This window comes from Hemibagrus wyckioides, linkage group LG16 (genome assembly GCF_019097595.1).
Source record: "Hemibagrus wyckioides isolate EC202008001 linkage group LG16, SWU_Hwy_1.0, whole genome shotgun sequence".
NCBI lineage: Eukaryota > Metazoa > Chordata > Actinopteri > Siluriformes > Bagridae > Hemibagrus > Hemibagrus wyckioides.
Genome location: NC_080725.1, coordinates 18,609,815 through 18,637,473, shown reverse-complemented (window position 1 = coordinate 18,637,473; position 27,659 = coordinate 18,609,815). Strand labels below are relative to the sequence as shown.

Below are 27,659 nucleotides of genomic sequence, written 5' to 3'. Positions count from 1 at the left end.
CCTGAGAGTGGTTCAGCTGGGCATGTAGCATTAACTATAAAGAAACAAATGGCAGAATTTTAAAAAACTACTAATAAATTCAGTTCATTTACTCCCTCTAACCTAGAGAACTCTGTCATAAATGTCTTTGGTACCAAACATGTTGAATGCTTATAGAGTTAAATATCTAGAGTTTCAATATGTTGTTAGCTGAGATATTGTAGAATTAGATAAATAGAGAATCAAAATTTCAAGTTCTATTGAACAAAACCTCTATATTGACAAATTAATAAAAGAGAATGTTAAATTTCATGGTACATGTCATACATACTCAGCTCATTGATTGGTTGGCAGAAGTGTCCATCATTTGGAAGAGAGTTGATGCAGCCACATGAGGAATTGATGACGTTATTACAAGATCCATACAGTGTACACTTTTCACACGGCCAGAAATACTGATCCTCACACCTGCACTGATATTCAGTACCATTCAAACTGCACACTATCGAAGAGAATAAAACATTATGACCAGTCCTATTTTTAAGCTTTGTAGAATATGTTTTTTTAATTCTTAAAAATGCTTAACTAACTATATAAAATGAGTTTACCTCATTGCATTAACATTTTAAGTGAATTTTTTAGGATAATGGCACAGTGACACACAAAATGATAACTCATATGATACCAAGAGTTTATCATGATCTCTGACAGATTTTATCTATAAGATTTAACAGAATCTATATAAACAGTTACCTGTAGTGATGTTAATGTCAGTGATATTGATGTTTCTATATATTAATGGTAAACTGGTTGTCTCCAGAATATTCCTCACTTGACTCAGGACTGATTCATCAACTGCACTAATCTCAAACTCAATCAGATAATCAGCTGGGGAAAAGTGAGAGAAATTGCATTTAAATATAACATGGTAGTAAAACGTACAGGAACACTGGTGAGACTCTGCACATCATGTGGTAGTTAGTGGGGTAGTTTTACCTGAGAGTGGTTCAGCTGGGCATACAGCATTATCTATAAAGAAAAAACTTGCAGAATTAAAAAAGAAACTGCTAATAAATACAATTAATTTTACTCCCTCTAACCTAGAGAACTTTGTCATAAGAGTCTTTGGTAGCAAACATGTTGAATGCTTATAGAGTTAAATATTCATGGGCTGTTTCGTTCATTCCTCATTACTTGTCATTTTATTTTAATATAAAAATCATTTTCCTTTTTGTTTCGGACATGTCACATATCAGTGTGGTTGTGGTGGAGGGTTACAACACATTTATCATTTAATAGTTACCATTACATGTTAATAAAATAATTGAAAGATCATCAGTTAGAAATGATTATCATGGAAAATAAAAAAAAAACCAAGCTTTTCTTAGAAAACTTTATCATGAGAACTTTAGTTTTGAACATGTTGTTAGTTGAGATATTGTAGAGTTAAATATCTAGAACATCAACATTTCTAGAACAAAACCAATTTTTAAAACATTAATAAAGGAGCATATTAAATTTCATGGTTCATATCATACATACTCAGCTCACTGATTGGTTGGCAGAAGTGTCCATCATTTGGAAGAGCGTTGATGCAGCCACATGAGGAATTGGTGACGTTATTACAAGATCCATATTGTGTACACTTTTCACACGGCCAGAAATACTGATCCTCACACCTGCACTGATATTCAGTACCATTCAAACTGCACACTGTGGAACAGAATAAATCATTATGACCGGTGTTATTTTTAAGTTTTTTTTAATATGTTTTCTAATGCTTAAAAATTGTTTAACTTACTATATAAAATGAGTTTACCTCATTGCATTAACATTTTAAGTGAATAGTTTTAGAATAATGGCACAGTGATACATAATAACTCAGAGATACCAAGAGTGTATCATGATTTCAGACAGACTTTGTCTATAAGATTTAACAGAATCTATATAAACAGTTACCTGTAGTGATGTTAATGTCAGTGATATTGATGTTTCTATATATTAATGGTAAACTGGTTGTCTCCAGAATGTTCCTCACTTGACTCAGGACTGTTTCATCAACAGCGCTAATCTCAAACTCAATCAGATAATCAGCTGGGGAAAAGTGAGAGAAATTGCATTTAAGTATAACATGTTCGTAAAAAGTACAGGAACACTGATGAGATTCTGCACATCTTGTGGTAGTTATTGGAGTAGATTTACCTGAGAGTGGTTCAGCTGGGCATGTAGAGTTATCTATAAAGAAACAAATGGCAGAATTTAAAAGAAAACTGCTAAGAAATACAGTTTATTTTACCTCCTCTAACCTAGAGAACTCTGTCATAAGAGGCTTTGCTAAGAGGAGTTTAGTTTTAAATATGTTGTTATTTGAGATATTGTAGAGTTAAATAACTAGGACAAAGTTTATAGTTCTATGGAACAAAACCTATTTATTAATACAGTAATAAAAGAGCATGTTAAATTTCATGGTACATGTCATACATACTCAGCTCACTGATTGGTTGGCAGAAGTGTCCATCATTTGGAAGAGAGTTGATGCAGCCACATGAGGAATTGGTGACGTTATTACAAGATCCATATAGTGTACACTTTTCACACGGCCAGAAATACTGATCCTCACACCTGCACTGATATTCAGTACCATTCAAACTGCACACTGTGGACCAGAATAAAACATTATAAGTGGTGTTATTTTAATGCTTAAAAATACTTAACTAACCATATGAAATTAGTTTACCTCGTTACATTAACATTTTAAGTGAACATTTTAGGACAATGGCACAGTGACACACATAATGATGACTCATATAATACCACAAGTCTATAATGATCTCTGACAAATTTAACAGAAACTATAAAACCATTTACCTGTAGTGATGTTAATGTCAGTGATATTGACGTTTCTGTTTATTAAGGGTAAACTAGTATTCTCCAAAATGTTCCTCACTTGACTCAGGACTGTTGCATCTACAGCGCTAATCTCAAACTCAATCAGAAAATCAGCTGGGGAAAAGCGAGGGAAATTGCATTTAAATACAATATGTTAGTAAAAAATACACGACCATTGGTGAGACTCTGCACATCTTGTCGTGTTGTAGTAGTTTTACCTGAGAGTGGTTCAGCTGGGCATACAGCGTTATCTATAAAGAAAAAAAAATGTCAGAATTAAAATAAAAAAACTCCTACTAAAAAATACAATTTATTTAAACCTCTCTAACCTAGAGAACTTTGTCATAAGAGCCTTTAGAGCCGAACATGTTGAATGCTTATAGAGTTAAATGTCTAGAGCTTATGTGTTATTTCTTACATTCGTACCTACTGTGCATTTTGTCTTAAAATAAAATATATAGACACCATTACAAGTTTTTTTTTAGTTTAAAGGATCATCAGTTAAAAATCATCATTCATGTTATGTGTCATACATACTTATCAGCTCGTTGATTGGTTGGCAGAGGTTTCCATCATATGGAAGTAAATCCATGCAACCACATGAGGAATTGGTGACATTACAAGATCCATTTAGTGTGCACTTTTCACATGGCCAAAAATACTCTTCCACACAACTGCACTGATATTCAGTACGATCCCATGAGCACGCTGTGAAATACGAAAATATGATGTGAAAAGGTTTTGTTAAAACAGTTTTGTGATTTGAACATATCTTTTAGATAATCTAAACAATAATAAAACACAGTGTATTTGATTGTTTAAAGATATTGTTTAAGCAGCATACTGCAGGTTATTGTAACATCATCGGCTGCACCTTTGCCCCATCGCCACCAGAGGGAGGCCTCACCTGAATTGTAGTTCACTTTCCATGTCATAGTTCACTTCCTCTTTTACTCTATATACAATCTATACTCACATTAAGCCATATTGCAAAGTTCTGTCAGTTTGTCTGCTTTACCAAGCCCCTTGTTCTATTGCTCTGGTTTGTTTTCCTGTTTTTTGACCTGGGGCTTTGTTTATGGGTGGATTGTGTTTTTTTTACTTATCTGCCCTGCAGTTTGCTATTCTGGTTTTGAACTCTACAGCTGCAGTCCATTGTGGCCCACCAAGGAGAAATGCTAGAGGCCTACTCCCTGCACACTAACTCATTACAAGACACGAGTGAGAAATTACTGAACGCTGTGTGAGGACTCCCGCCACGGACATGGGAGGAGGCCCTGATAAGTATGATGACGCTTCTGTGACATGCAGGGGGTTTCTACAACAATTTATTTCACTCAGCAACCTGAAGCTTTCACAGACGAGGCTACCTGCTGTGCTTCCATAATGTCCCTGCTCACAGGGAGAGCACTGGAGTGGGCTTTGGCAGTTCCTCCTTCAGATGGGAAAGCCCATCTCCCTTCCCCCATCCTGACTGTGTTCTACAGAGGGACCATCGAGAGCATCCTGAGCAGCTGCATCACTGCCTGGTTTGGGAACTGCACCGTCTCGGATCGCAAGACCCTTCAGCGGATAGTGAGGACAGCTGAAAAGATCATTGGAGTCTCTCTCCCCTCTATCATGGACATTTACACCGCACGCTGCATCCGCAAAGCTAACAGCATTGTGGCTGACCCCACACACCCCTCACACACACTCTTACACACCCCACACACCCCTCACACACACTCTTCACCCTCCTGCCATCTGGAAAGAGGTACCGGAGCATTCGGGCCCTCACAACCAGACTGTGTAACAGTTTCTTTCCTCAAGCCATCAGACTCCTCAACACCCGGGACTGAACTGTTCTACACTCTCACACACACACACACACACACACACACACACACACTCTCACTCAGGACTGAACTGTATATCTACTCTCTGTCTCTCTCACACACAGATACACACACACACTCTCTCTTGACTGTGTGGACGCATACACACATAATTTTATATTGTTCATTATTTATTGCACTACCTCAACCTGTCATCCGCTGCTATAGTCATATTTATGTTTATTTCTATTTGCACTACCTCAGGCGCTGCTGTGTATTTTTGCACAATATTGTTGCACAATACTTTTTGTACATCATTTCACTTTATCTTATTTTATTTCATTTACATTCCATTACCCATGTTCTTTTCTTTCTTTTCGGCGCTAAGTGTCCTGTGTTCTTTTGTGTTGTCTTTCTTGTATTTATTGTCTTTTGCACTGTCTTGTCTATGCTCTGTTTGCACCTAGCTGCACACTGTGCACTTTACGTGGCTAAGACAATCTTCTGTCCTAGCTCTGTGGTGTTGTTTTTGTGTTGAACTTGTTGTTGTATGTTTATGTAGCACCAGGTCCTGGAGAAACGTTGTTTCATTTCACTATGTAGTGCGTCAGCTATATGTGGTTGAAATGACAATAAAGCTTCTTGAATCTTGAATCTCTTGAATCTTGAAATACTTCATTCAGCAAATCAGAGAGGTTTTCGAAATATCCAGCAAGGCGATCTCACTGCAGTTACACAGCTATGGCAGGGGATTAAAACCTTTGCGGAATATGCTGTTCAGTTCCAGACACTGGCTGCCCAAAGTGGTTTGAATGATACTGTGTAGCATGACACTACATGCTGTGTTCAGGGAAGAACTACACCCATGGCTACAAAGAGAGATAGCAGGTAAGGGAGCATCACTTTTCCTCTCACAATTCATCAGTTTGGCAATTTGCTTGGATAATTTGTTATGCTCTCACCCTTGCACATCCAAACTACAAGCATTCCTTGCTCATTCAAAAAGTCCCCAAACCACCACCCAGGCTACTGTGGGGCCCGTCCAGCTGAGGAAAACATGGATCACCATCCAGGAGCATCAGCATCACATGGTCCTACAACTATGCTTGTATTGTGGCCTACCTGGACACCATTGTGCAATCTGCCATAATAAAACCGCTCAGGTTACAACCTCCTACAGCCCACATTGTATCTGTTTGCCTGCCACCCTGGCCCACACCAGCCGGAATCGCGAAGTATCTGCCCTTGTGGACTCTGGCACAGCCATCAATCTTATTCATCACCAGCTGGTTCAAGAACTCAATATCCAGACTATTCCATGTACCTCAGCTCTAAGTATCACCGCCATAAATAATCAACCCATTGGGGAAGGCTATGTAACCCACCAAACTTTTTACTTTGAACTCTCAATGGTGTTGTGTCATACCGTAACCATCACGTTGTTTGCCATTTCCTCCCCTTTGAATCCTGTGAATTTAAGCTACCCCTGAGCAACAATGATGGAGCGAGTTCCTCCCATGGGCAGAGTATGCCCAAAACTTTTTGATCCAATCATCCACAGGCCTGACTCCCTTTCAGTGCATGTTAGGTTTTCAGCTTCCATTGTTCCCATGGTCTGGAGAACAGTCTAATGTGCCAACAGTGGATGAGTGGTTCCACCACAGAAAGACTGTGTGGAAGGGCCCCCATGTACGACTACAAAGAGCTGTGTGTCACCAGCGGATACAGACCAACCAATAAAGCCATCCCCATCTGGACTACTAGCCTGGCCAACTGGTGTAGTTATAAACAAAGAACCTCCACCTCCAACTCCCCTGTCGAAAACTCAGTCCTCACCGTATTGGGCCCCTTAAAATCACCAGTTAATCCAGTTGTATATCACCTAGAACTTCCACCCACATATAGTATATCCCTTTCATTTCATGTATTGCTCGTGAAGCCTGCCCATGGAACTACCGATGGAAATAACCCCAACGCTGCACCTCCTCCTCTCCTGGACATCGAAGGCTCTCCTTGACTCTCAGCAGAGGGGCCAACTCCAATACCTGGTTGACTGGGAGGGGTACAGGCCAAAAGATCAGTTATCGGTAAACTCCTGGAATATCCTCAACCCTTCCCTATCTCAGGATTTCCACAGTAACCACCCAGATTGACCCACTCGCAGACCTAGAGGCCAGCCACGTAGAACACTGAGAGGTGTTCATAGAGGGGAGGGATTCTGTAACATCATCGGTTGCACCTACACCCCATCACCACCAGAGGGAGGGTTTCTAGTTCACTTCCAAATTCTAGTTGACTTTCTATGTCATAGTTTGCTTTCTGTTTTACTATATACAGTATAAGCCATTCTCACATTAAGCCATATTGTAAAGTATTGTCAGTTTGTCTGCTTTACCAAGCATCTTGTTCTGTTGCTCTCATTTGTTTTCCTTTGTTTTTGACCTACTGCTTTGTTTATCAGTTTTTCTCTTGTGGATTGTGTTTTTTTTGGCGGTTTGCTATTCTGGTTTTAACCTCTGCCTGACTCCTGTTTATTCCTTGCCTGTCATTTTGGATTTATTGCTGGATTGTAAATAAACCTCACATACAGATTCCTACACTCTTGTTCCCACATCACTGTAACAGTTATCAGGAATCTAAGAAAAAAAAATAACTCACACGGGTAAAGAAAGCCGTAAATGGCTCCTACACTCATTGCGTTAAAAGTTCAAATAACTATTGTTGCCTATCATCATTACATTTTGCACAGAAACAATCTCTGAAATTCTTTTTAAGTGAATATTTTAGGACAATGGCACAGTGACTCACGTAATGATGACTCATATAATAACATGAGTCTATAACAATCTCTTTCTCAGATTTAGCAGAGAATGAGATTTAGTAGAAATGAAAGACTAGTTACCTGTAGTGAGGTTAATGTCAGTGATACTGAAGTCAGTTTCTATTGAGGTAAAATTGATTGTCCCCAAATTGTTCCACAAATCATGCAGGAAAGGTAAATCCATCTCAAACTCAATCAGATAATCAGCTGAGGGAAAGGTGAAAAAAAGATTAACAATCTTAATACATTAAATTAAGAAGGAATAATAATAATAATCATCATCATCATCATCATCATCATCAAGTACCACTGGTTAGACTTATATTAGATGCATATTTTATAGCAGTTATTGGGGTAGTTTTACCTGGAAAGGTGTCTGGACATGTAGAGTTATCTATGAAGTCAAACATTACCATAATTAAGTACCAATAAATAGTTTCACAAACTCTTTTCTTAGAAAACTTTTTCATGAGAACTTTAGATTCAAATGTGTTGTTAGTTGAGATCTGTATAAAGTTAAATATCTAGAGCATCAACATTTCTAGTTCTATCCAATAAAACCTCTATACTAAAAATGAATAAAATTCCATGTTAAATTCCATGTTACATGTCATACATACTCAGCTCACTGATTGGTTGGCAGAAGTTTCCATCATTTGGAAGAGCACTGATGCAGTCACATGAGGAATTGGTGACGTTATTACAAGATCCATACAGTGTGCACTTTTCACACGGCCAGAAATACTGATCCTCACACCTGCACTGATATTCAGTACCATTCAAACCGCACACTGTGGAATGAAAGCAGATTGGTGTTTTTAACCAAAATATTTTTCGAACCATTTCCATTAGAAAATATTGATGAATTGTTATGAATATGTCAGCAACACAGACTTTAAAAGTAATAACCTCATAGCCATTTCACATGGTGTAATGCACAAAAATTCCCTCTTCACACCATAATATAATAATATAATATGGTTTGAATACTTCCTATCATGGTATATTTTGGGATAGTTGATGCTTATACACAAGCTACACGTTCCCCAAGTATTACACCATTTATGGTCTGACAGCTTGTTTCATTGTTAGAAAGATCTCACCATTAATTATCTATAAAGACTTTACATTGTGTCATTAAATGTTTCACAGTTTCACACTCTTCCAGCCTGTTGCTGAAAACATGAAATATCAGCAGATCACTATTTTCTGTATTTCTGTACTAACAAAACACATATCTCAAAATAAAGTTCTCCACAATGTCAAAATATATAATGCTTCTCAGGATAGTACAGAAAGTGAAGACAACGAGATTTAATCAACAATTCCTGACAGTCTTTGGCTGTCCTTGGTCTCAGTGACACTAAAATAACATATACATCACATTATGATAACAATTAAAGAATTTTTGTACTATATGCGTTTTTATTTGGTTGGTTGCTTGTTTAGGTTTGTTCTGTTGTTGGGTTGTTGTTCTTTTTGCTGTCTCTGACAGCACAATCAGCAAAACATCACAGAATATAAACCTAGCTGAGGTTAGTGATCTTTCTCTAGTCTAGTCTCTAATCACATCTAAGCCAGTTCTCACTGTGTCAGACAAATAGCTTAGATTAAGATACCTTTATAATTAAGAACTTAAATGTAAAAGTTTTGTTATTTTCGAACAGAGCTTACCTGTTGTAATGTTCATGCTATCAATTTCTGTGGTATTGTCTATTTGAATAGCGCTGGTGGACTCCAGAAACGATCTGATTTGTTCCAAATAAATGGCTTGTGACACATTCACCTCTATGATTATAATGTATTCTAGTATATCCGTGCTCACTGGAAATAAAAATGTGATTTTGGTTACTTAAGTGACAGATAGAGAAATAAAATAGAGATATAAGTGCAATATATAGATTTGATTTAAAATCATATATCAGAATTTAAACATACTGTAACTCTAATGAATTTTTATTTACCATCTCGTTTTTCCCTTTTGTAGCCATCTGTGTCGCTAAACTGAATTGTTTGAGAGAGAAAAGTCATTAATTAGGCAAAGCTGCTTAATAATTGTTACTTTAGTATTATGTGTAGTATTTGGATTTATCCCAATTATATATTAGCATATATAAAATAACTTTTAGTACTTGTAAATCTCTGAGTTCATACTTTATCCTCAAAATATCATGTTGTACATGGACTCAGTAGTGCTTCCAGAGTGTAAATATGTATTTACCCAGATGTATATACACACACATACATACATACATATGCATTTATACAGTTGTGCTTAAAAGTTTCTCATACCTTGGGAGAATTTGCAAGATGTTTACCATTTTTTAAAGAAAACATGAGTGAGAAGGCAAAATAAATGTATTTAAATTCTTATAGGACTCAAGTTTATATGTAAGGGATAAGAGATTCATAAAAAAAACATGACAATAAAGAAAATTAGGAAATTGTTCAAAAGTAATTGTGCATGAGGTCCTTAATTCTCTCAGGTGGTATAGCTGCCCATTCTTCTTGGCCTCCAGTTCCTGTAAAATTTTTTGTTGTCTTGCACAAACTGCACGTTTGAGATCTCCCCAAAGTGGCTCAATGATATTGAGGTCAGGAGACTGTGATGGACACTCCAGAACCTTTACCTTTTTTGCTGTAGCCATTGAAGAGTCAAGTTGACCTAGTGCTTTGGAACATACTTTTCACAGTAGGCCTTGTTGATTCCTCTCCAAACATAATGTTTATGGTTGTAACTATAAAGTTCAGTTTTGGTCTCCAATCACTCCAAATGGCTCCAGAAGCAGTGAGGCTTGTCTAGGTGCTGTCTGGTGTATTAAACGCGGGCCTTTTTGTGGCATGGGTGCAGTACCATGTTACTTTCTCCTGGCAACTTGACCATGCAGGTCATTTGTGTTCAAGTACTTCTTTATTGTGCTCCTTGAAACAACAACATCACAAAAGTGAAACATCACTTTTTTTCCAGAGCGGCCTGTATTTCTCTCAAAGTTGTTTGTGCGTTTTTCTTTGCGTCCCAAACAATTCTTCTGGCAGTAGTGTCTTAATCTTTCTTGATCTACCTGACCGTGGCTTAGTATCAACAGAACCTCTTATTTCACACCTCTTTTGAACACTACTGACTGGCATTTTCGAATGTTGAGGTATCTTTTTATATCCTTTCCTACTCTTTAAAGTTTAACTACCTTATTACACAGGTCCATTGGCAGTTCTTTTGTCTTCCCCATGGTGCATTATCCAGCCAAGTCAGTGCATCCCCTCATGAGCTGAGAAACCCACTTGAGCTGAGTCACAGGTATGGAAACGTCCCTTTAATAACCATTGAAACCTCTGTGTGTCAACATGTGTGTATAATGTGGCCAAACATTCAAGGATATGTATGTTTTAGTTATCATTAGGTTTTAAAAAGGAGTCAAACAACTATGTGATAATTAATGATTTCACGTGACCACTGTCCTTAAACAATGTTTAACAATTTCAGGGTCTTTTCTGCAAACTTTTGAGCACAACTGTGAATATATATATATATATAATCGTCATCTTCTGGTAAAAAAGAAACAACACATTATTATCAAAGTACATTCCATTTAGAAATTTTGCAAATTGATAGTGCCTGGATTTCTTCTTAACTCATATTTCAGAAGTTTTTTGTTGTTGTTGTTATTGTTGTTTTTTGAATTTACCTCCAATAGCATGTCAGAAAATTCAAGAGGTCCTTGTGAGTTCACCATCTGCATATAAATGAGCAGAATGGCAACAAATCCCAGGAAGCATTCTGACCTTTTCCCTGTAAAATATACGTAAGAATTGACAGATTTTTCCTTGCAGGTTTAAGTTCACATAAATTTATCAAACACATAACTCTGCAGCAGATTAAACTTAACTGTATCTGACAATTAGTATAATTAGGTAAACAAGAGCCTAATGTTGTTGGTGCTCATCTACTAAATCCTTGAATCAAGCCCAGAAGGGACTTTACAAGGATTTGGCTTTTCAATAAAAATAACCTTCTGCCCTAGGGTTTATTGTAATGAAACAGTTAATGGGCGAGAGAAATACTGAAACCATGTGCATACATCAGGCTTCATTCATTTCAATAAAGAGCTTAACTTGAACACACTGTGTTCACAGTGTTCGGAGATTTGAAAGTAAAATTAAGGTGCTAAAAAACACCTTAATTTTATTATACTATAGGACTGGTGTGGGATTTGTACTTGGATTTGTCTCAGTCTTAGGTATTGGTCTGATTAAATGTGTCAAAATAGTTTTGGTCTCAATCTCAGTCCTTCTTTCATGGTCTTTCTTGGTCTTGTCCTGGAATAGAGGTCCCTATTACTACAAGAAGCAGTCTTTAGAACTTTCTCCTGATTTTCATTACATCATCAGCTCATTGTGAAGTATTGTTTTTTTTTCCGATTGCACTTTTATACCTTATGCTTGTTTTCTGGTTTTAGATTCTTGTGGACTGTTTACCATCTATACAGTCCACATTGTTTTGTATTGCAGAATAGTTGCCTGTTTGGCTTTGCTGGCATTTAGATTGCCATTATGTGCTATTATTATTACAAAAACTCTGCACCTCCCTCAGACAGTGCCGTCAATTTGAAGTAAAGACCTTCAGAAATGCAAACCAGCCAGCATGAAGTAAAAGTGAAACAAAGCACTGAGTACATTTCTTTGAAGAGTTATCACCATTATACCTTTTCTATACATCATGCTGGAACAGTATCATAAAGGAACTGGTTTTTTTTGGGTCACCACTCCCTGTGATGACTAAGTGCTGACTGGTTTATATCGCAGGGGCTATGTGTATGTCTTGAACTATATTTCCAGTAAAAAATGAATCAGCTTTGATTTTGTCTCAGTAGATTTCATGACAAGGAATAGCATGTGTTGGCAAAGCACCAAAATGCCTGTACATCACCACTGCGATCACAGGCTTCATCAGAGCAGTACACACTAATGACACGATTCACAAATATTCAGTCATCTTCTTCCAGCCAGCAAGTACAACCAGATTCCAGCAAAGGACCCAACACTGATGATCTATACTGTAAATATTTTATTAAAACTTTTCATGTGACAACACTGAAGAAATGACACTCTGCTACAATGTAAAGTAGTGAAGTTAACAGGCCACACACTGTGAAGGAGTACAACACATTCATGGGGGGGTTGACCGCCAAGATGCATGCATTGCAAGGTACAAGTACCACATGAGGTCACGGAGGTGGTACCTTTACTTGTTCTGGCAAACCATAGTGCTCAGCCTTGTCAATGCAAGGCTGATCTACCACCGTGACTGTAAACTACTTGGTGTCCACAAGTCACGGAAACAAAGAGCTTCCAGGCCGAGGTTGCAACTAGTCTTATTCTTCTGCATTCACAAACAGGCCACCCATCACTCAACACCACAACTCCACCACCACCTCCCAAGAGAGTTCGTGTTGGAGATCCAGATGATGTTTGTGTGGACCAGGTTGCACACTGGCCTGTGAAATGTGACAAGTGTGGTTGATGCAAATTCTGCAAAATCAATGCAACCATCCTCTGTGAGAAATGCGATGTGCATTTTTGATTGTTCCCTCTTTTTAAGAAGGGGGATCGAAGGGTGTGTTCCAGCTACAGGGGTATCACACTCTTCAGCCTCCCAGGACCTTTAGTCGAACCTCGGATTCAGGAGGAACAATGCGGTTTTCCTCCTAGTCGTGGGACACTGGACCAGCTCTATACCCTTCACAGGGTGCTTGAGGGTTCATGGGAGTTTGCCCAACCAGTCCACATTTGTTTTGTGGACTTGGAGAAGGCATTCGACCGTGTCCCTCATGGCATTCTGTGGGAGGTGCTCTGGGAGTATGGGGTCCGTGGCCCTCTGTTAAGGGCTGTTCGGTCTCTGTATGACTGGAGCAGGAGCTTGGTTCGCATTGCCGGCTGTAATTCAGATCTGTTCCCAGTGCACGTTGGACTCCGGCAGGGCTGTCCTTTGTCACCGGTTCTGTTCATTATTTTTATGGACAGAATTTCTAGGCACAGCCAGGTGGTGAAGGGAGTCCGGTTTAGGGACCATAGGATTTCATCTCCGCTTTTGGCAGGTGATGTTGTCCTGTTGGCTCCTTCGAGCCAGGACTGACAGCATGCCCTGGGGCAGTTCGCAGCCAAGTGCGAAGCAGCTGGGATGAGGATCAGCACCTCCAAATCCATGGCCATGGTTCTCGACCGGAAAAAGGTGGTTTGTCACCTCCAGGTTGGAGGGGTTTTCCTCCCTCAAGTGGAGGAGTTTAAGTATCTCAGGGTTTTGTTTACAAGTGAGGGACGGATGGAGCGTGAGATTGACAGAGGGATTGGTGCAGCGGCAGCAGCAATGCGGTCTATGTACTGGTCTGTTGTGGTGAAGAAGGAGCTGAGCCGAAAGGCGAAGCTCTCGATTTACCAGTCAATCTACGTTCCTACTCTTACTTATGGTCATGAGCTTTGGGTCATGACCGAAAGGACAAGATCCCGGATACAAGCGGCTGAAATGAGTTTCTTTCGTAAGGTGGCGGGGCGTTCCCTTAGAGATAGGGTAAGGAGCTCTGTCACCGGGAGGAGCTTGGAGAAGAGCCGCTGCTCCTCCACATCGAAAGGGGCCAGTTGAAGTGGCTTGGGAATCTGTTTTGGATGCCTCCTGGACGTCTCCCAGGGGAGGTGTTTCGGGCATGCCCCAATGGGAAGAGACCCCGGGGAAGACCCAGGACACGCTGGAGGGACTATGTCTCTCGGCTGACTTGCGAATGCCTTGGAATTCCCCCGGAAGAGCTGGAGGAAGTGGCTAGGGAGAGGGAAGTCTGGGCATCCCTGCTTAGACTGCTGCCCCCAAAACCTGGCTACGGATAAGCGGGAGACAATGATGAATGAATGAATGAATCTTTGTTTCACAGAGGAAAGAAATTGCTTCAAATGTTTCCATTTGGCCTAGGTTATTGCCACGAACAAGTTTTGTCCCTACACTCTTCTGACTCTTCTAATTACTACATAAGTCTGTTGGTCAGTTTTCTACAGCTTCAGTAACTTGTTGAAAATCCCTCCAATATGAGGCAGTTTTATTTATTTTTATTCAGTTAGCACATTTTTGTTTTGAAAAACAAAACAATTTTATGATGAATTTACTATATTTTCACCTCTTTGCCAGATTTTTTTTTTTCTGGTTTGCAACTGATATGCAGAATACTTATTGTCTGAGATCTTTTAGACTGATACATTTCTAAAGACAATGAATGAAATGAAATATGAATCTGTCTGGTTACAGAAATTATCCAGACAGGTGACATCAGAACTTAGCGACAATTTATAGACGTCAGTCCAGCTACTGGAATGTTTTTAGTAGGTAAGACAACACCAGACTTTCCTAGTACTAGTAGAAGAAGTAGTAGTAGTATACCTAGGGTTGTCAAGTCCAAGGCAGGATTAGTCAAGATGGAGTCAAAACCGAGGAGGTCAAGGACAAGTCAAGATAAAGTCCAAATGAAAATGAGACCAAAACTTAAAGACCAAAAACCATCAAATTTGTTTCTGAAGCCTAGCCTCTACTTCAACTAGTTTGCTTCATTCATGTATTCCACCAATGATTAGACTGATTTCTAAAATTATTTCTTGCCAACCTTTGAACATGTGAAAAGAAAAGACAACACAAGTAATATTTTTTTTACAAACTCTTGGATGAGGCCAGAACAGCATTTAATGAAAATGAGTCCAAGTACAAATTCCAATAGTTCAAGTCATAAAGTCAGATTTCTAAGCGCAGCATGTTCTGATTTGTGTTTACTCCACTGTACACTGTAAAAAATGTACATGAAACTTACAGTAAAATACTGTGAAATAGCAACAGTAAAAGAAAAAGTAAAGTCAAAAATAATATATCACCGTAGTACATTCATCAAATTACCGTTAATAAAGAAAACGTATGTACTTTCATTTTTACTGTCCTAATAGGTAAAAAATACACAATGTTACTGTGAAAACGGTAAAATGCCATAACTTCATAAATAAGTAATTACCCTAAAATCAAAGGTATTACTCTGTCTAAATTACAGATTAAATTTACAATATAAAAGCTTTCACCATTCAGCAAAACATACCTTCATTTCTACAGAAACAAGATGTTAAAAATATGGAATGTGTTTGTTAAATTAGGTTGATTTTAAATTAAAATATGTTTAAATATGAGATGAATCTAATAATTAATGTGCTTTATCCAATTAATGATTATAGGCTGTAATTGTTTGGGTGTTTGTGGTTGTTTTCAACACAACCCAGCTGCCAGTATTTTACAGTAAAATGTACAGATTTCTTTTACACTGTACCTTTAGGCAGAGGTTATTGTCTATAATCCTGCTTTGCAGCATACCTGATACTTGTCAAGTGGAACAACGTCATAAACTGAAATACCATCTAGATTCAGCAGTTAATTAACCCTTGGTCTTTAATAAGGCGATACATGCAGATTTAAACTTTGGACACAAACTCGGACTTGGGGCTTGACAAATTATATAGTCTTGAGTTACAGCGGGCCCTTATCTAAAACACATTTTTGTCATTTTTAGCTTTTTGCCTGACAACTCACAAGTTTTCCCAGGTCTCCCCTTAACCCCAACCATCCATCAAATTATAGTAAATGAAAAGAAAATCAAGATCCTTCAGGCTTAAAGCCTTAAAAAGAGCTTTTATAATAAAATTTTAAAATAAAGTTCTAAAGTTTTTAAAATAAAACTTCTCTTAAAGAAGTAAATTTATTGTGAAGTGTTTATTGTGATACACCTGATCAGATTAAATATAGAGTGGATATTTACAAGAGTGCAAAAGTGAGAGAAGAAAAAACTTTAAATCAAAAGAAAGGGTAGAACATTATTCTTTTGGCTTTCGATCAGAAAGGTATTATAACTTAAACAAGTCTAACATGTTTGTTTCTTTATTTAAGCACATGTTAAATGCAAGGTTTCCTTTGTAGCAACACTTAATTCTAAATGATTAGTACTGTAGCATTACTAAAAATATATATGACTTACTTTTATTAGACATGATGCTCACGCAGTTTTTGGACTTCAGCTGGTATCACTTTGGTGTCTCTGTGCAGAAAAACAGAACTACTGAGCACGTTCCTGAAGACATTCAGAAGCAGTAAACCAACTTTCACTTTCTTCACAGATTTAGCTTTTAAAGAGTTGCAGCATTAAAAAAAATAAAAACGTTTTTACCTACAAGCTTAAAAAGCTTTTAAACTAAAGCTTTCTTTTTAAGGAAGGAAAACAAAAACGCGAGTGAACCTGTTGCATTATACACTACTGCATTCCTTCTGAATTACTCTGTGACTTTGCCTTTGCTGAAAAACATCCCCAGAGCCAATTAAGTTTCTGCTATGCTGCCACTGAATCCTCCAATAGAATCAGACCTTATCACTTCAAAAAGTGTCATTTTAGCAAGTGAAAATATCATAAATACAATATAGTTAGACATAACCTGCAATGAACCAAAAATCTAGACCTATTTCTAGACATTCCATATATAATTTTAATGTTTAAAACAGCCTATTTCTACTGGCAGTCTTGTGCCGATATATATACATACAAATATATACAGTACATTTATTTCTAGAAAGAAGCTTGTATAAAAGCATCTAAAATCAGGCTAAGTAATTTCATACTCAATTCATAATAATCTCATTATAAGAGATAAATTTGCCTATATTTAAGATATTTTTGTTTCACAGTTTTTTTGATGATGGTTGAGGGGGTTGAGTCCTGGTATCTGGGATTTAGAAAGCAAATAAAACTGAACAGAATTACAGGAAAACTGTACGTGGTTAAAGAAGGGGAATTAATTCTAATGACACTTTGATGAATGAGTCTGGATCCTCTCAAGTTTTCTTCCGCATATCATCTCAGGGCTCTGTTGCCTCAGGCTTGCACATTAAGGGACGTGTACACTTAAAAATGTATTTCCTGCATTTATATACTGCTCTAAAGCTGCTTTGATGCAATGTCCATTGTTAAATGTACAAATGAAACTGAATCGAATTTCATTTAGGTATAGATTCATAATATCTGCATATTTTGCCTGTTTACTATTAAGGAAGATTTGTGAATTTAGCTGTCAATCTAATAATTGACATTACTGAAATGAGCTCTATAGATATTTCTCACGAATACACGACACAGCTGTGACATTTTTATGTAAAGCATTGATTTACTGACATTTTATAACACAAAAATTCACCTTTCTCTGTCCAAGGTGTATAGGATTATGTTAAATTCACCCACTTTCCTTGCATGTCGGAGCGTCAGTGTAATTTAAACCAGTTTCAATGTTCAAGAACTACATCATAATAATAGGAGAGTCTCCCTATTCCACATATTAAGATTTTTAGCACAATTTACCTGTTTGTGTATCAAATGATCAGTGTTAAAAAGTATGCGGAAAATGTAGAAATTACTTCTTCTTTTTTTTTAATTAACTGTATTATGAATTTAGTTTTTTTAAACATATTTTTTAAGCCTGCAGAAATCCTTCTAATTCTCTGTTTTGTCTTATTTCTGCCATTTCTACTGTTACAGCATACACAATATATTATTTTATAAAAAAAAAAAATAATAATAATAATGTTGTAAATATATTCTTAATGCAGTATAATATTTCAAATGTAGTTAATAATCAATGAAAGTATATAGAGGATAATAAAAAGGATATTTCTTTTATTCATACATATAGGGAAACAATTATATTCTATAAGAGCAATGGTTTCTTTTTATCATTAAAGACAACGTTAATGCATTCTTTGTTCTACTGAAAGGTATATAAAAAGAGCTCAGTGTTAATTCTATCATGCCATGTTTGGTTTTTAGGTCTTACCTTGACTCCAGCCAGCCCTCATTTATCCTTCTATATATGAGCAGGTTTATTAGAAGCCTCTTAGCTTGTGCATATCACACAGTTAACCACACAGATCCCTTATCATTAAAGCAGAGTCCTATTCTGTTTGAACACTTGCCAGTCCAGTTCGGATTCAACATTGCTCTGCATTCTCATGTTTCCGCCACACTATTTAATGATCTGAATATAAAAAGCTAAGGCGAGGCTGATTTTTGCCTTTTGTGCAATGTAGGACAGTGGTTCATTTCTTTTCAGCTTTCAGCTTTTTTTTTTTCTTCTCTTTTATCTGACACAAGATATATATATATCTTATGTAAATCATGATGTCTACAAAAAACAAACTGCTATCAAAATATCACTGATTTTATTTCCTATATGAGATAACTGCTGGCAGTTACATTTTTGTTATACTAGATATTTTTCAACAGCATAAGGGTTTTATATTACATAAGAGACTAGAGATTGTTAGAGAGTTTGTCAAGAGATGTTTTAACTATTTTTGATATTAATAATACACAGATCAGGCATAACATTATGATCACCTGCCTAATATTGTGTTGGTCCCCCTTTTGCTGCCAAAACAGCCCTGACCCGTCATGCACTGTGCACCTTTATATCAGAACCAGCATTAACTTCTTCAGCAATTTGAGCAACAGTAGCTCGTCTGTTGGATCGGATCACACGGGTCAGCCTTCACTCCCCACGTGCATCAATGAGCCTTGGCCGCCCATGACCCTGTCACCGGTTCACTACTGTTCCTTCTTGGACTACTTTTGATAGATACTGACCACTGCAGACCGGGAACACCCCACAAGAGCTGCAGTTTTGAAGATGCTCTGATCCAGTCGTCTAGCCATCACAATCTGGCCCTTCGTCAAACTCCTTATGCTTGCCCATTTTTCCAACTTTGAGGACAAAATGTTCACTTGCTGCCTGATATATCCCACCCACTAACAGGTGCCATGATGAGGAGATAATCAGTGTTATTCACGGCACCTGTCAATGGTCATAATGTTATGCCTGATCGGTGTACTACCACTATCATCAGCGTCATCAGTATTATCATCACTCATAGTATTATAATTATTATTACTCTCCCAAGCACCTTATGTGTTTTTTCTGTTTTTGTTGTATGTCCTTTTTTTGGAAAAGGCAGTTCATAGAACAAGAGGTCCGTTAAAACGATCATCCTTCATCCATGAAGCTAAAAATAAGAATTGCTCATGAGTTCATAATAAACTGTAAATGTAATGAATAAGTAATGAATAATACTTAATTGTATACAGCGGCTCATGACGTACTTGGTTTGTGATAATATTGCATCCTTCATATCATCAGGCCTAAAAATAAAGAGAGGTAGCTACAGCCTTATGTCTCAGGTATCATTGTTTTTACTGCCCGTTCCACTGGTATGAACTGAACTGGGGGAAAAAGTCTTTTAATTTAACTGCTTTCTCTGAAATACTTTGCAAAATCAGCTGAAATTTAAGGAGCTGATCTCATTGGATGCTTTTAAGGTGACTTTGAAGTGACTGACTTTGAGACAGAAACATCTGGCTTTAGATGCTGTGCCTGATTCAGTTATGTGCCGATATCGATATCCTTTTCTCATTATACATTTTATTATAATGCAATTTGATTTAACTTATATGATGTTTGTGTGTGTGTGTGTATGGCTGCTATCAGCGCAAACTGTGGTGCTGCCTGCGCTGCCCAGGATGCTTTTGCAAAAGAGATTTGTAATCTCAATGTGATTTTGTTTTCCTGGTAAAATAAAGTTCAAATTAAAAACAAATAAATAAATAAATAAACTATGGAAACTGAACACATTCCCTCTACATAAATCAATCTAGTAATGAGAAAATTGCTTACATGAAATTTATTTTTAGCAACAAAATCATGTCTTGAGCAACAAGTCTGACCACACATTTTTCAAATTTCAGGTCACGTCCTAAGTTATACACTGATCAGGCATACCATTATGAGCAGTGACAGGTGAAGTGAATAAGACGGATGATCTCCTCATCATGGCACCTGTTAGTGGGTGGGATATATTAGGCAGCAAGTGAACATTTTGTCCTCAAAGTTGATGTTAGAAGCAGGAGAAATGGACAAGCGTAAGGATTTGAGCGAGTTTGACGAAGGGCCAAATTACGATGGCTAGACCACTGGATCAGAGCATCTCCAAAACTGCAGCTCTTATGGGGTGTTCTTGGTCTGCAGTGGTCAGTATCTATCAAAAGTATCCTTTAAGTCCTGTAAGTTGCGTAGTGGGGCTCATTGAGGCTTAGAGGATAGACTTAATGGACCTGCTGCTTAACATCCTGGTGCCAGATACCACAGCACACAGGGATCTAGTGGAGTCCATGACTCAATGGGTCAGGGCTGTTTTGGCAGCAAAAGGCAGGCCAACACAATATTAGGTGGTCATACTGTCATTTTAAATTGCTCACAGCATGAATGATAACGACAGGATACGAGATATGACAACCAATTCCAGACTATATAGGGACTGTAAACGTTCCTTAGTTTAATATATATTCACCCTATGAATGCAGGCCAAGGTGATTTACATGAAGAAAATTTATATTTCTTGCAAAAAAAACCTTTTAATACTAAGACCTTGTTTGGGGATTTATTTGTTATAAAGAACATTCAGCAGCAAAACAGAAACAAAAATACAAAAACCTTTAATTACAGACATCTAATGAGTTTAAATACTGAGGGATTTCATTTCTCTCCACATGTGCCTCAAAATGGTACTTTTCCATTATGTAAAATAAATCATGTGGATAGTAAATAATGTCAGATTAGCAACATAAACAAGGCCTGAAATAATAAAACAAGGCCACTTTATTGTGATGCTATAGGTGTTAACTCTGCTCTTTCTTCTGCTTTTTCGCCTTTGCGCCGGCGTTGTGCACGGCGTTGTTGTAACCTTCTCGGTTTCTCGCGATCTCGATGGCAAAGAACTGGATTCTGGTGGCTGAAATGACAGTAATGCAATAAAATATATCAGGTTTCATTAATCTTCTCTTCAGTCAACTCAAACAATCGTCTTATTGAGCAACAGCAGTAGAAGATCTATAGATCTATGAAAAAGTTTAGGCACCCTTCCCTTGGACAAATCATATAATGTGCAGTTATATGATATTTGTATAACGTTTATTGGCATTATATTTTTTAAAACGTACCACTGACATGTTCAAAGGCTTGAGCACTCTTTTAGTTACAGGATAAAGGAAACTACCTAAATGATCCAGTGTACCTGTATGTTTTTTGAGAACTTGTTAAAGCGAAACTGACTCAGTAGTTTATTACAAAGGTCAAAAACTCTCGTTGGGAATTGTCAGATTCCAGAGCAGAAGTGCTTCAGGAACATACCTCAATCTGCCTAGCTTGAACCTCACTGAAAGCCGTGAAACTAGAAATACAACGAAGAGTGGCTGAAAATTCTTAAAACAAATACAGACAGACATATCACTGCCTACAAAGTTTGATATATAGCTTGCATTTATATTTGCAGAAACTAATATTGCATCATGGCTGACCCTGCAAATAATTTGACAAATAAAGGCTTCTATTCTATCAACAAATTGTGTGGCAGGTGACTGATGCCCAAGCTGGGTTATTAGAGTATAAATACAGTTTCTATTATATTTAGAAGTAGCTATTTGAAGTAATCATTTCACAAGTTCATTCACTGTCTTACCTGACCATAAATATAGTCAACTTAACACTAACCTGGCTTCTGTTGCAGCAAAGACATGTTCTGATGTTAGCAAGGTAGCTAAATGGCGCCATCCTGTGGCTCAACATCCTGCTACTTTTTTCAACCAGTAATTAAATATTCCATCTAACCATTCTCTACACTGCTTATCCTTCTGGGTATCTATGCCAGGAGATTTCAGACACAAGGCATGGTACACCTGCCTGGACCATAGCAGGGTACAATCGCACACACATTTACACACTATGGACAATTTAGAGATGACAATCAGCCTACAACACATGTCTTTGGACTGGGCGAGGAAGCCAGAGTTCCTGGAAGGCACAGGGAGAACACGTACCACAAGTCAACACACACAGGGCGAAGGCGGGAATCGAACCCCCAACCCTGGAGGTGTCTTCCCTCAGGAATTAAATATGAATTGATGATGAACAGCCAGGTAAACTTTTACACCCAGGTGCACACGTCTTCCATCTGTGAATGTGTCTCAGAGTGCATCAAATTAAAAAAGTGATAATAAGCAAGGAGGTTTATGATAACTTACCGAATATCGTGTTCTCCTCTGTGTAATCTTTCTCGCAGTCTAGACGCAGGAGCGTACCGTAGTTAAAGTCTTCAACCAGGTTTTCAAAGTGGTTACAAAAAGGCCTCCATTTCTACAACAGAATAATATTGACTGTAAAAGTAAGTGGACTTCAAGTCACTGGACAAGGTGCCAAACCACCACAGGGCACAACTGCACACACACACACACACTCACACACCCACATACTACAGACAATTCAGAGATGTCAATCAGCTTACGTTGCATGTCTTTGGACTGGGGAAAGAAACTCGAGTATCTGGAGGAATCCCTGAAGCACAAGGAGAACATGCAAACCCCGTACACACAGGGCAGAGGCGGTACCCCCAACCTTAAAAGTGTGAGGCAAATGTGACGTGCTAACCGCTACGAATGAGCATAATATCAGATTCTCAGATACTCAAATACTCAGATTATATTACCAGTCAACAGTCTCACCAAGATTTGTCAATAAGGAGGAAGACTGTACGCGAACAGGAATTCTTATACATGTGTGAAATGTGTATTTAACATGAAACTTTTTAAATAAAATAAATAGTTAGTATTTAGTTACTGCCTAAATGAGTATTTTGAGCTTTGGAATGAAAAGGTAAAATATTCCTTGTGTGCTTTGAGGAAGGTGTGTGGAGTCATAAACCTAATATTTCTGTGGTCATTCTGTGGTCTTTTTGGACATTATGGACGATGTGTTTGTTTTAAACATTCATTCAGCCTGTATGCACGGGCCATTACACACACACACACACAAAAACAAAATAAATAGACGGTCGTAACACACCTCTTTCGCTTCTGCTGACTTGAGCAGCTCCGGATCCAGAACCTTGATATTGAAGTCTGGAAAGTCTTCCCTAAACTTGGTATAGATCTGGTCATCTGCTTTTGTGAGTTTCAGAAATTTCGGGTCCACAGAAGAAATGAGCTGCGAAAGACAAATGTTCGAGTCATCATGATGAAGAGCAGTTAGAAGAGCATGTACAAGAGTGCTCTGAAGTCTCTATCAGTGAATACATTAACACTGGTTCAATAGGTCACAGACATAGGATACCATCAGCCTAAAAACTGTGTCGGTTGTTTGTTTGTTTGTTTTTTAATCGGGTAATCAAACTCTGCTCTAAAGCATGTGTACAGTGTGAAACGATGCTTAGCGTCAGACAGCCAATCAGAAATTGAACCGCACGTTCCTCAAATCACATGAAACCCAGGACGCTGCAATACGTAACAAAAACAGCTAGGTACACTATATTGCCAAAAGTTTTGGGACACCCCTCCAAATCATTGGAGTCAGGTGTTGTTTTCAGGGGTTGGGCTCGGCCCCTTAGTTCCAGTAAAAAGGAACCCTTGCTTCATGCTTCATCATACCAAGACATTTTGGACAATTTCATGCTCCCTTTTGTGGGAACAGTTTGGGGATGACCCCTTCCTGTTCCAACATGACTGCACACCAGTGCACAAAGCAAGGACCATAAAGACATGGACGAGAGAGTTTGGTGTGGAGGAATTTGACTGGCCTGAGTCCTGACCTCAACCCCACTGAACACCTTTGGGATGAGCGGAGACTGTGAGCCAGATCTTCTCGTCCAACATCAGTGCCTGACCTCACAAATGCACTTCTAGAGGAATGGTCAAAAATTCCCATAAACACACTCCTAAACCTTGTGGAAAGCCTTCCCAGAAGAGTTGAAGCTGTTATAGCTGCAAAGGGCGGAGCCAACTCCATATTACATTCATGTGCATGTAAAAGCAGATGTCTCAAATCTTTTGGCAATATAGTGTAGATAGAGTCATGTGGCAAAACAGCGAACATCATGAAATGCATGCCGTAGCAATGGGGAAATGTGTGATAATGAGTAATTAGTGAAATTTGATACCAATGTATGTCTGGTCAAATAAAGTTAAAAAGACCAAAGGAATATTAGAAAGTTCTTAAAGATAACACCTGCAAGAGACCAAAACCTGTCCTTTTTGTCTCATTGACGTGAAAGCATGAGATAAGCTGTTATTTAAAGCGGTTTAGGAATGTGCAGTGTAAAATGTCAGATTATGAAGAGCCAACTGTTATCCCGAGTAAAGTATGAGTAGTGTGAAACCTCAAAACTACATAACCCTGGATTCTGTGGGACATTATTTCAAGTGTTCCCATACTGCCTACTGTACAAATTAAAAAAATATCCTAAATCACTCACATTGAAGTAAACTTCTGCATGGTTGTAGGCCTTCATCGCCCACATCACCTCCAACTGCGCCTGGGTGAGCGGAAACAATCAGAAATAATTCATTAAAAATTACACACAAGTAATTACAGACAAGTCAATCCATTAGAATTGGGTACAACGGAATTGAATTAAATAGAAAGAAGAAAATGAGGCACAATGTGTGTACTGACATCATTTCCGTAAGCCTCGGCAGGGAGAGATAGAGCGTGTGCTGCAGCTGCTGCTCCTTCCACACCCTGAGGAGACAGATTCAGAAAAACTGTTAAATACGCCATATGAATGTTGTTCAATGTTTAAAATGACACCTGATTTGAGATTCCATACAGAAGATTCATTATTTAGTACACTATTGTACAGAACTGATAGACTGATGCTCAGCAATTCATTCGAGGGATCTATAAAGTCTTAAACACGTTTATAAATGCCTCAGCATCATCACGCCACTGCACATAATAATCCAGACGAACTGTGCATTTACACAATCCTCCATTGTCATTTCAACACATTAGGAATTGTCAAAATCAAGACACCTCTGATAAAAAAAGGCAGCATTTGTGATGTAATGAATTTAACCAGGATAAATCTGATGTCGGAGCTTTTTCCCGACCTCAATGCGAAATTACAACATACATCGATCAGGCATAACACTCTGAGGACTGCCAGGTGAAGTGAATAAGACTGATGATCTCCTCATCATGGCTCATGTTAGTGGGTGGGATATATTAGGCAGCAAGTGAACATTTTGTCCTCAAAGTTGATGTGTTAGAAGCAGGAAAAATGGACAAGTGTAAGGATTTGACTGAGTTTGATACAGTGGTGAACCAGCGACAGGGTCATGGGTGTCCAAGGCTCACTGATGCACGTGAGGAGCGAAGGCTGACCCAAGTGTTCTGATCTAACAGACGAGCTACTGTTCCTCAAATTGCTGAAGGAGTTAATGCTGGTTCTGATAGAAAGGTGTCAGAATACACAGTGCAGGACGGGTCAGGGCTGTTTAGGCAGCAAAAGAGAGACCAACACAATACTAGGCCATCAGCATTTTTTTTTTCCTTTTTTAAAAACCTAGTTTTAATAATATGCACACCCCTAAACCAATCCTTTATTAAAGTGCCTTTTCATTTTATTCCACCAGTTTATCGGCATGATGATACTGACTTGACAAAACTTTCCCACTTTCACAGATGACAGCTGTATTAATACAGGATGACTATGGGATTGTACACAGACCCTTACACACGCTTTATTGTACTTCTCTATAATGATTTCTTTTCTCTATAACGTTTCTAATTTTTTCCCCCTCATATGCCACTTCTCATTTTTATAAATTGTAATGTCAAATAGAGGCTGGAAAATGTTTGGACATGATACATATATGTCCAGTTTGGATGCATTTGGGATTCAGCTCTTTACACTAGATAGATAAAAAAAATATGATTATTATTTATTTATTATTATTATTTAAGTATAAAATTATTTTATACTTATACTACTTAGAATATTACAACGATAAGTGTATAATTTAGGCTTAAAACAGTGACTCAGGCTGAACATATGTATAAAATCATTATTTTCTCATTTTATTTCTGCCTGTGCAGCTTTTTCATACCATAATCGACCTAAGATTAAGCCTAAGGTTTTTCCCCCTAGGTTAAGAGACATGAATGCTCCATGAAAAGAAGCCATTCACTTAAAATATGTAAGGAAAATGTTTTTATCACTTTGGGTCCATAAAAAGGCCAAGTTTTCTCAATGCTCTTTATATTATACAAACATTGTTATGCTCTTACATCTTAAACACACACACACACACACACACACACACACACACACCCTGGGTTTATTCTCTGTTTATTGATCAGACAGTAATAATCGATTGAATCGATTATCAGCTACATTGTTTGCTTTATTTTCGCTGGCATGACAGCCAGAATAAAGGCTGACGTCTCCTCCTGTAGTCCCTGTATATACAGACATTATTTAATAATATGTTTATACAGCTTTTTCAACAGGAAACGGTTAAAATCGTGATACTTTATGGATAATATAGTTGCTGTGGTTTATTTATTCCCAGCGCTGTCTGCACCACGTTTCAGCCACGCGCTTACTAACACACTTAACTGCCTTCTAATTTCTTATATATGTCAATATCTTTGATCTGGTTTTTTATTTCGAAATCCTTTTATATCGCGTCTTTATTTTATTATTAAAAGAAAACCATAATAATAATAATAAAAACACGTTTCAAACCAGAGAGGAGAGAAGTTCTCCCGCGTCCATGTTGATGCCGTTTTACCCGGAAATCATTACCGAAGCGTGTGGCTCTTAAAGGGCCAGATACCTGCAAATGTCCACTCTGAGGTATCAGGCTTTCCACAGAGCTGGGTTTTAGTAGTAGAATGTATTTTTCTCCCAAAACGCTCAAAAGCAGTTTTAACATTCACTGATCAGGCATAACATTATGACCGCCTGCCTAATATTGCGTTGGTCCCCCTTTTTGCTGCCAAAACAGCTCTGACCCATCATGCACTGACCCCTTTCTATTAGAACCAGCATTAACTTCTTCAGCAGTTTGAGCAACAGTAGCTCGTCTGTTAGATCGGATCACATGGGACAGCCTTCGCTCCCCACGTCCATCAGTGAGCCTTGGCCGCCCATGACCCTGTCGCCGGTTCACCACTGTTCTTTCCTTGGACCACTTTTGATAGATACTGACCACTGCAGACCA

At 38.0% G+C, this 27,659-nt stretch overlaps 2 protein-coding genes across 2 annotated transcripts in view; both read right to left on the bottom strand.

Moving 5' to 3' along the window:
- LOC131366726 (uncharacterized) overlaps positions 1 to 16,841 on the bottom strand; it is a 37,332-nt gene extending 20,491 nt beyond the window's left edge. The window contains exons 1-13 of the mRNA XM_058411428.1: positions 16,548 to 16,841; positions 11,190 to 11,293; positions 9,471 to 9,510; positions 9,181 to 9,330; positions 8,127 to 8,297; positions 7,871 to 7,900; positions 7,588 to 7,713; positions 3,406 to 3,576; positions 3,087 to 3,119; positions 2,848 to 2,982; positions 2,465 to 2,635; positions 1,939 to 2,214; positions 1,522 to 1,692 (exon numbers count right to left, since the gene is read on the bottom strand). Of these exons, the coding sequence (XP_058267411.1) occupies positions 1,522 to 1,692; positions 1,939 to 2,214; positions 2,465 to 2,635; positions 2,848 to 2,982; positions 3,087 to 3,119; positions 3,406 to 3,576; positions 7,588 to 7,713; positions 7,871 to 7,900; positions 8,127 to 8,297; positions 9,181 to 9,330; positions 9,471 to 9,510; positions 11,190 to 11,293; positions 16,548 to 16,560 (1,591 nt within the window). The 5' untranslated portion in view covers positions 16,561 to 16,841. The remainder of the gene's footprint in view (positions 1 to 1,521; positions 1,693 to 1,938; positions 2,215 to 2,464; positions 2,636 to 2,847; positions 2,983 to 3,086; positions 3,120 to 3,405; positions 3,577 to 7,587; positions 7,714 to 7,870; positions 7,901 to 8,126; positions 8,298 to 9,180; positions 9,331 to 9,470; positions 9,511 to 11,189; positions 11,294 to 16,547) is intronic.
- A 4,188-nt stretch (positions 16,842 to 21,029) lies between these two features.
- On the bottom strand, positions 21,030 to 27,244 carry pbdc1 (polysaccharide biosynthesis domain containing 1). The gene is made up of 6 exons (XM_058412781.1): positions 27,182 to 27,244; positions 25,105 to 25,170; positions 24,905 to 24,964; positions 23,500 to 23,640; positions 22,683 to 22,794; positions 21,030 to 21,394 (listed from the first exon to the last, which is right to left on the bottom strand). Exons 1-6 carry the CDS (start codon positions 27,209 to 27,211, stop codon positions 21,282 to 21,284), a joined length of 522 nt encoding a protein of 173 aa, XP_058268764.1. The 5' UTR covers positions 27,212 to 27,244; the 3' UTR covers positions 21,030 to 21,281.
- Positions 27,245 to 27,659: the final 415 nt, after the last annotated feature.

Bases quoted from the DNA above. Each gene is read 5' to 3' on its own strand.
- pbdc1 (XM_058412781.1), bottom strand. From the start codon at position 27,211: ATGGACGCGGGAGAACTTCTCTCCTCTCTG. The intron at 24,965-25,104 runs GTCAGTACACAC...CCGCTCACCCAG, and splicing joins CCGAGGCTTACGGAAATGAT to GCGCAGTTGGAGGTGATGTG. The intron at 21,395-22,682 runs GTAAGTTATCAT...CTGTCATTTCAG, and splicing joins AGAGGAGAACACGATATTCG to CCACCAGAATCCAGTTCTTT.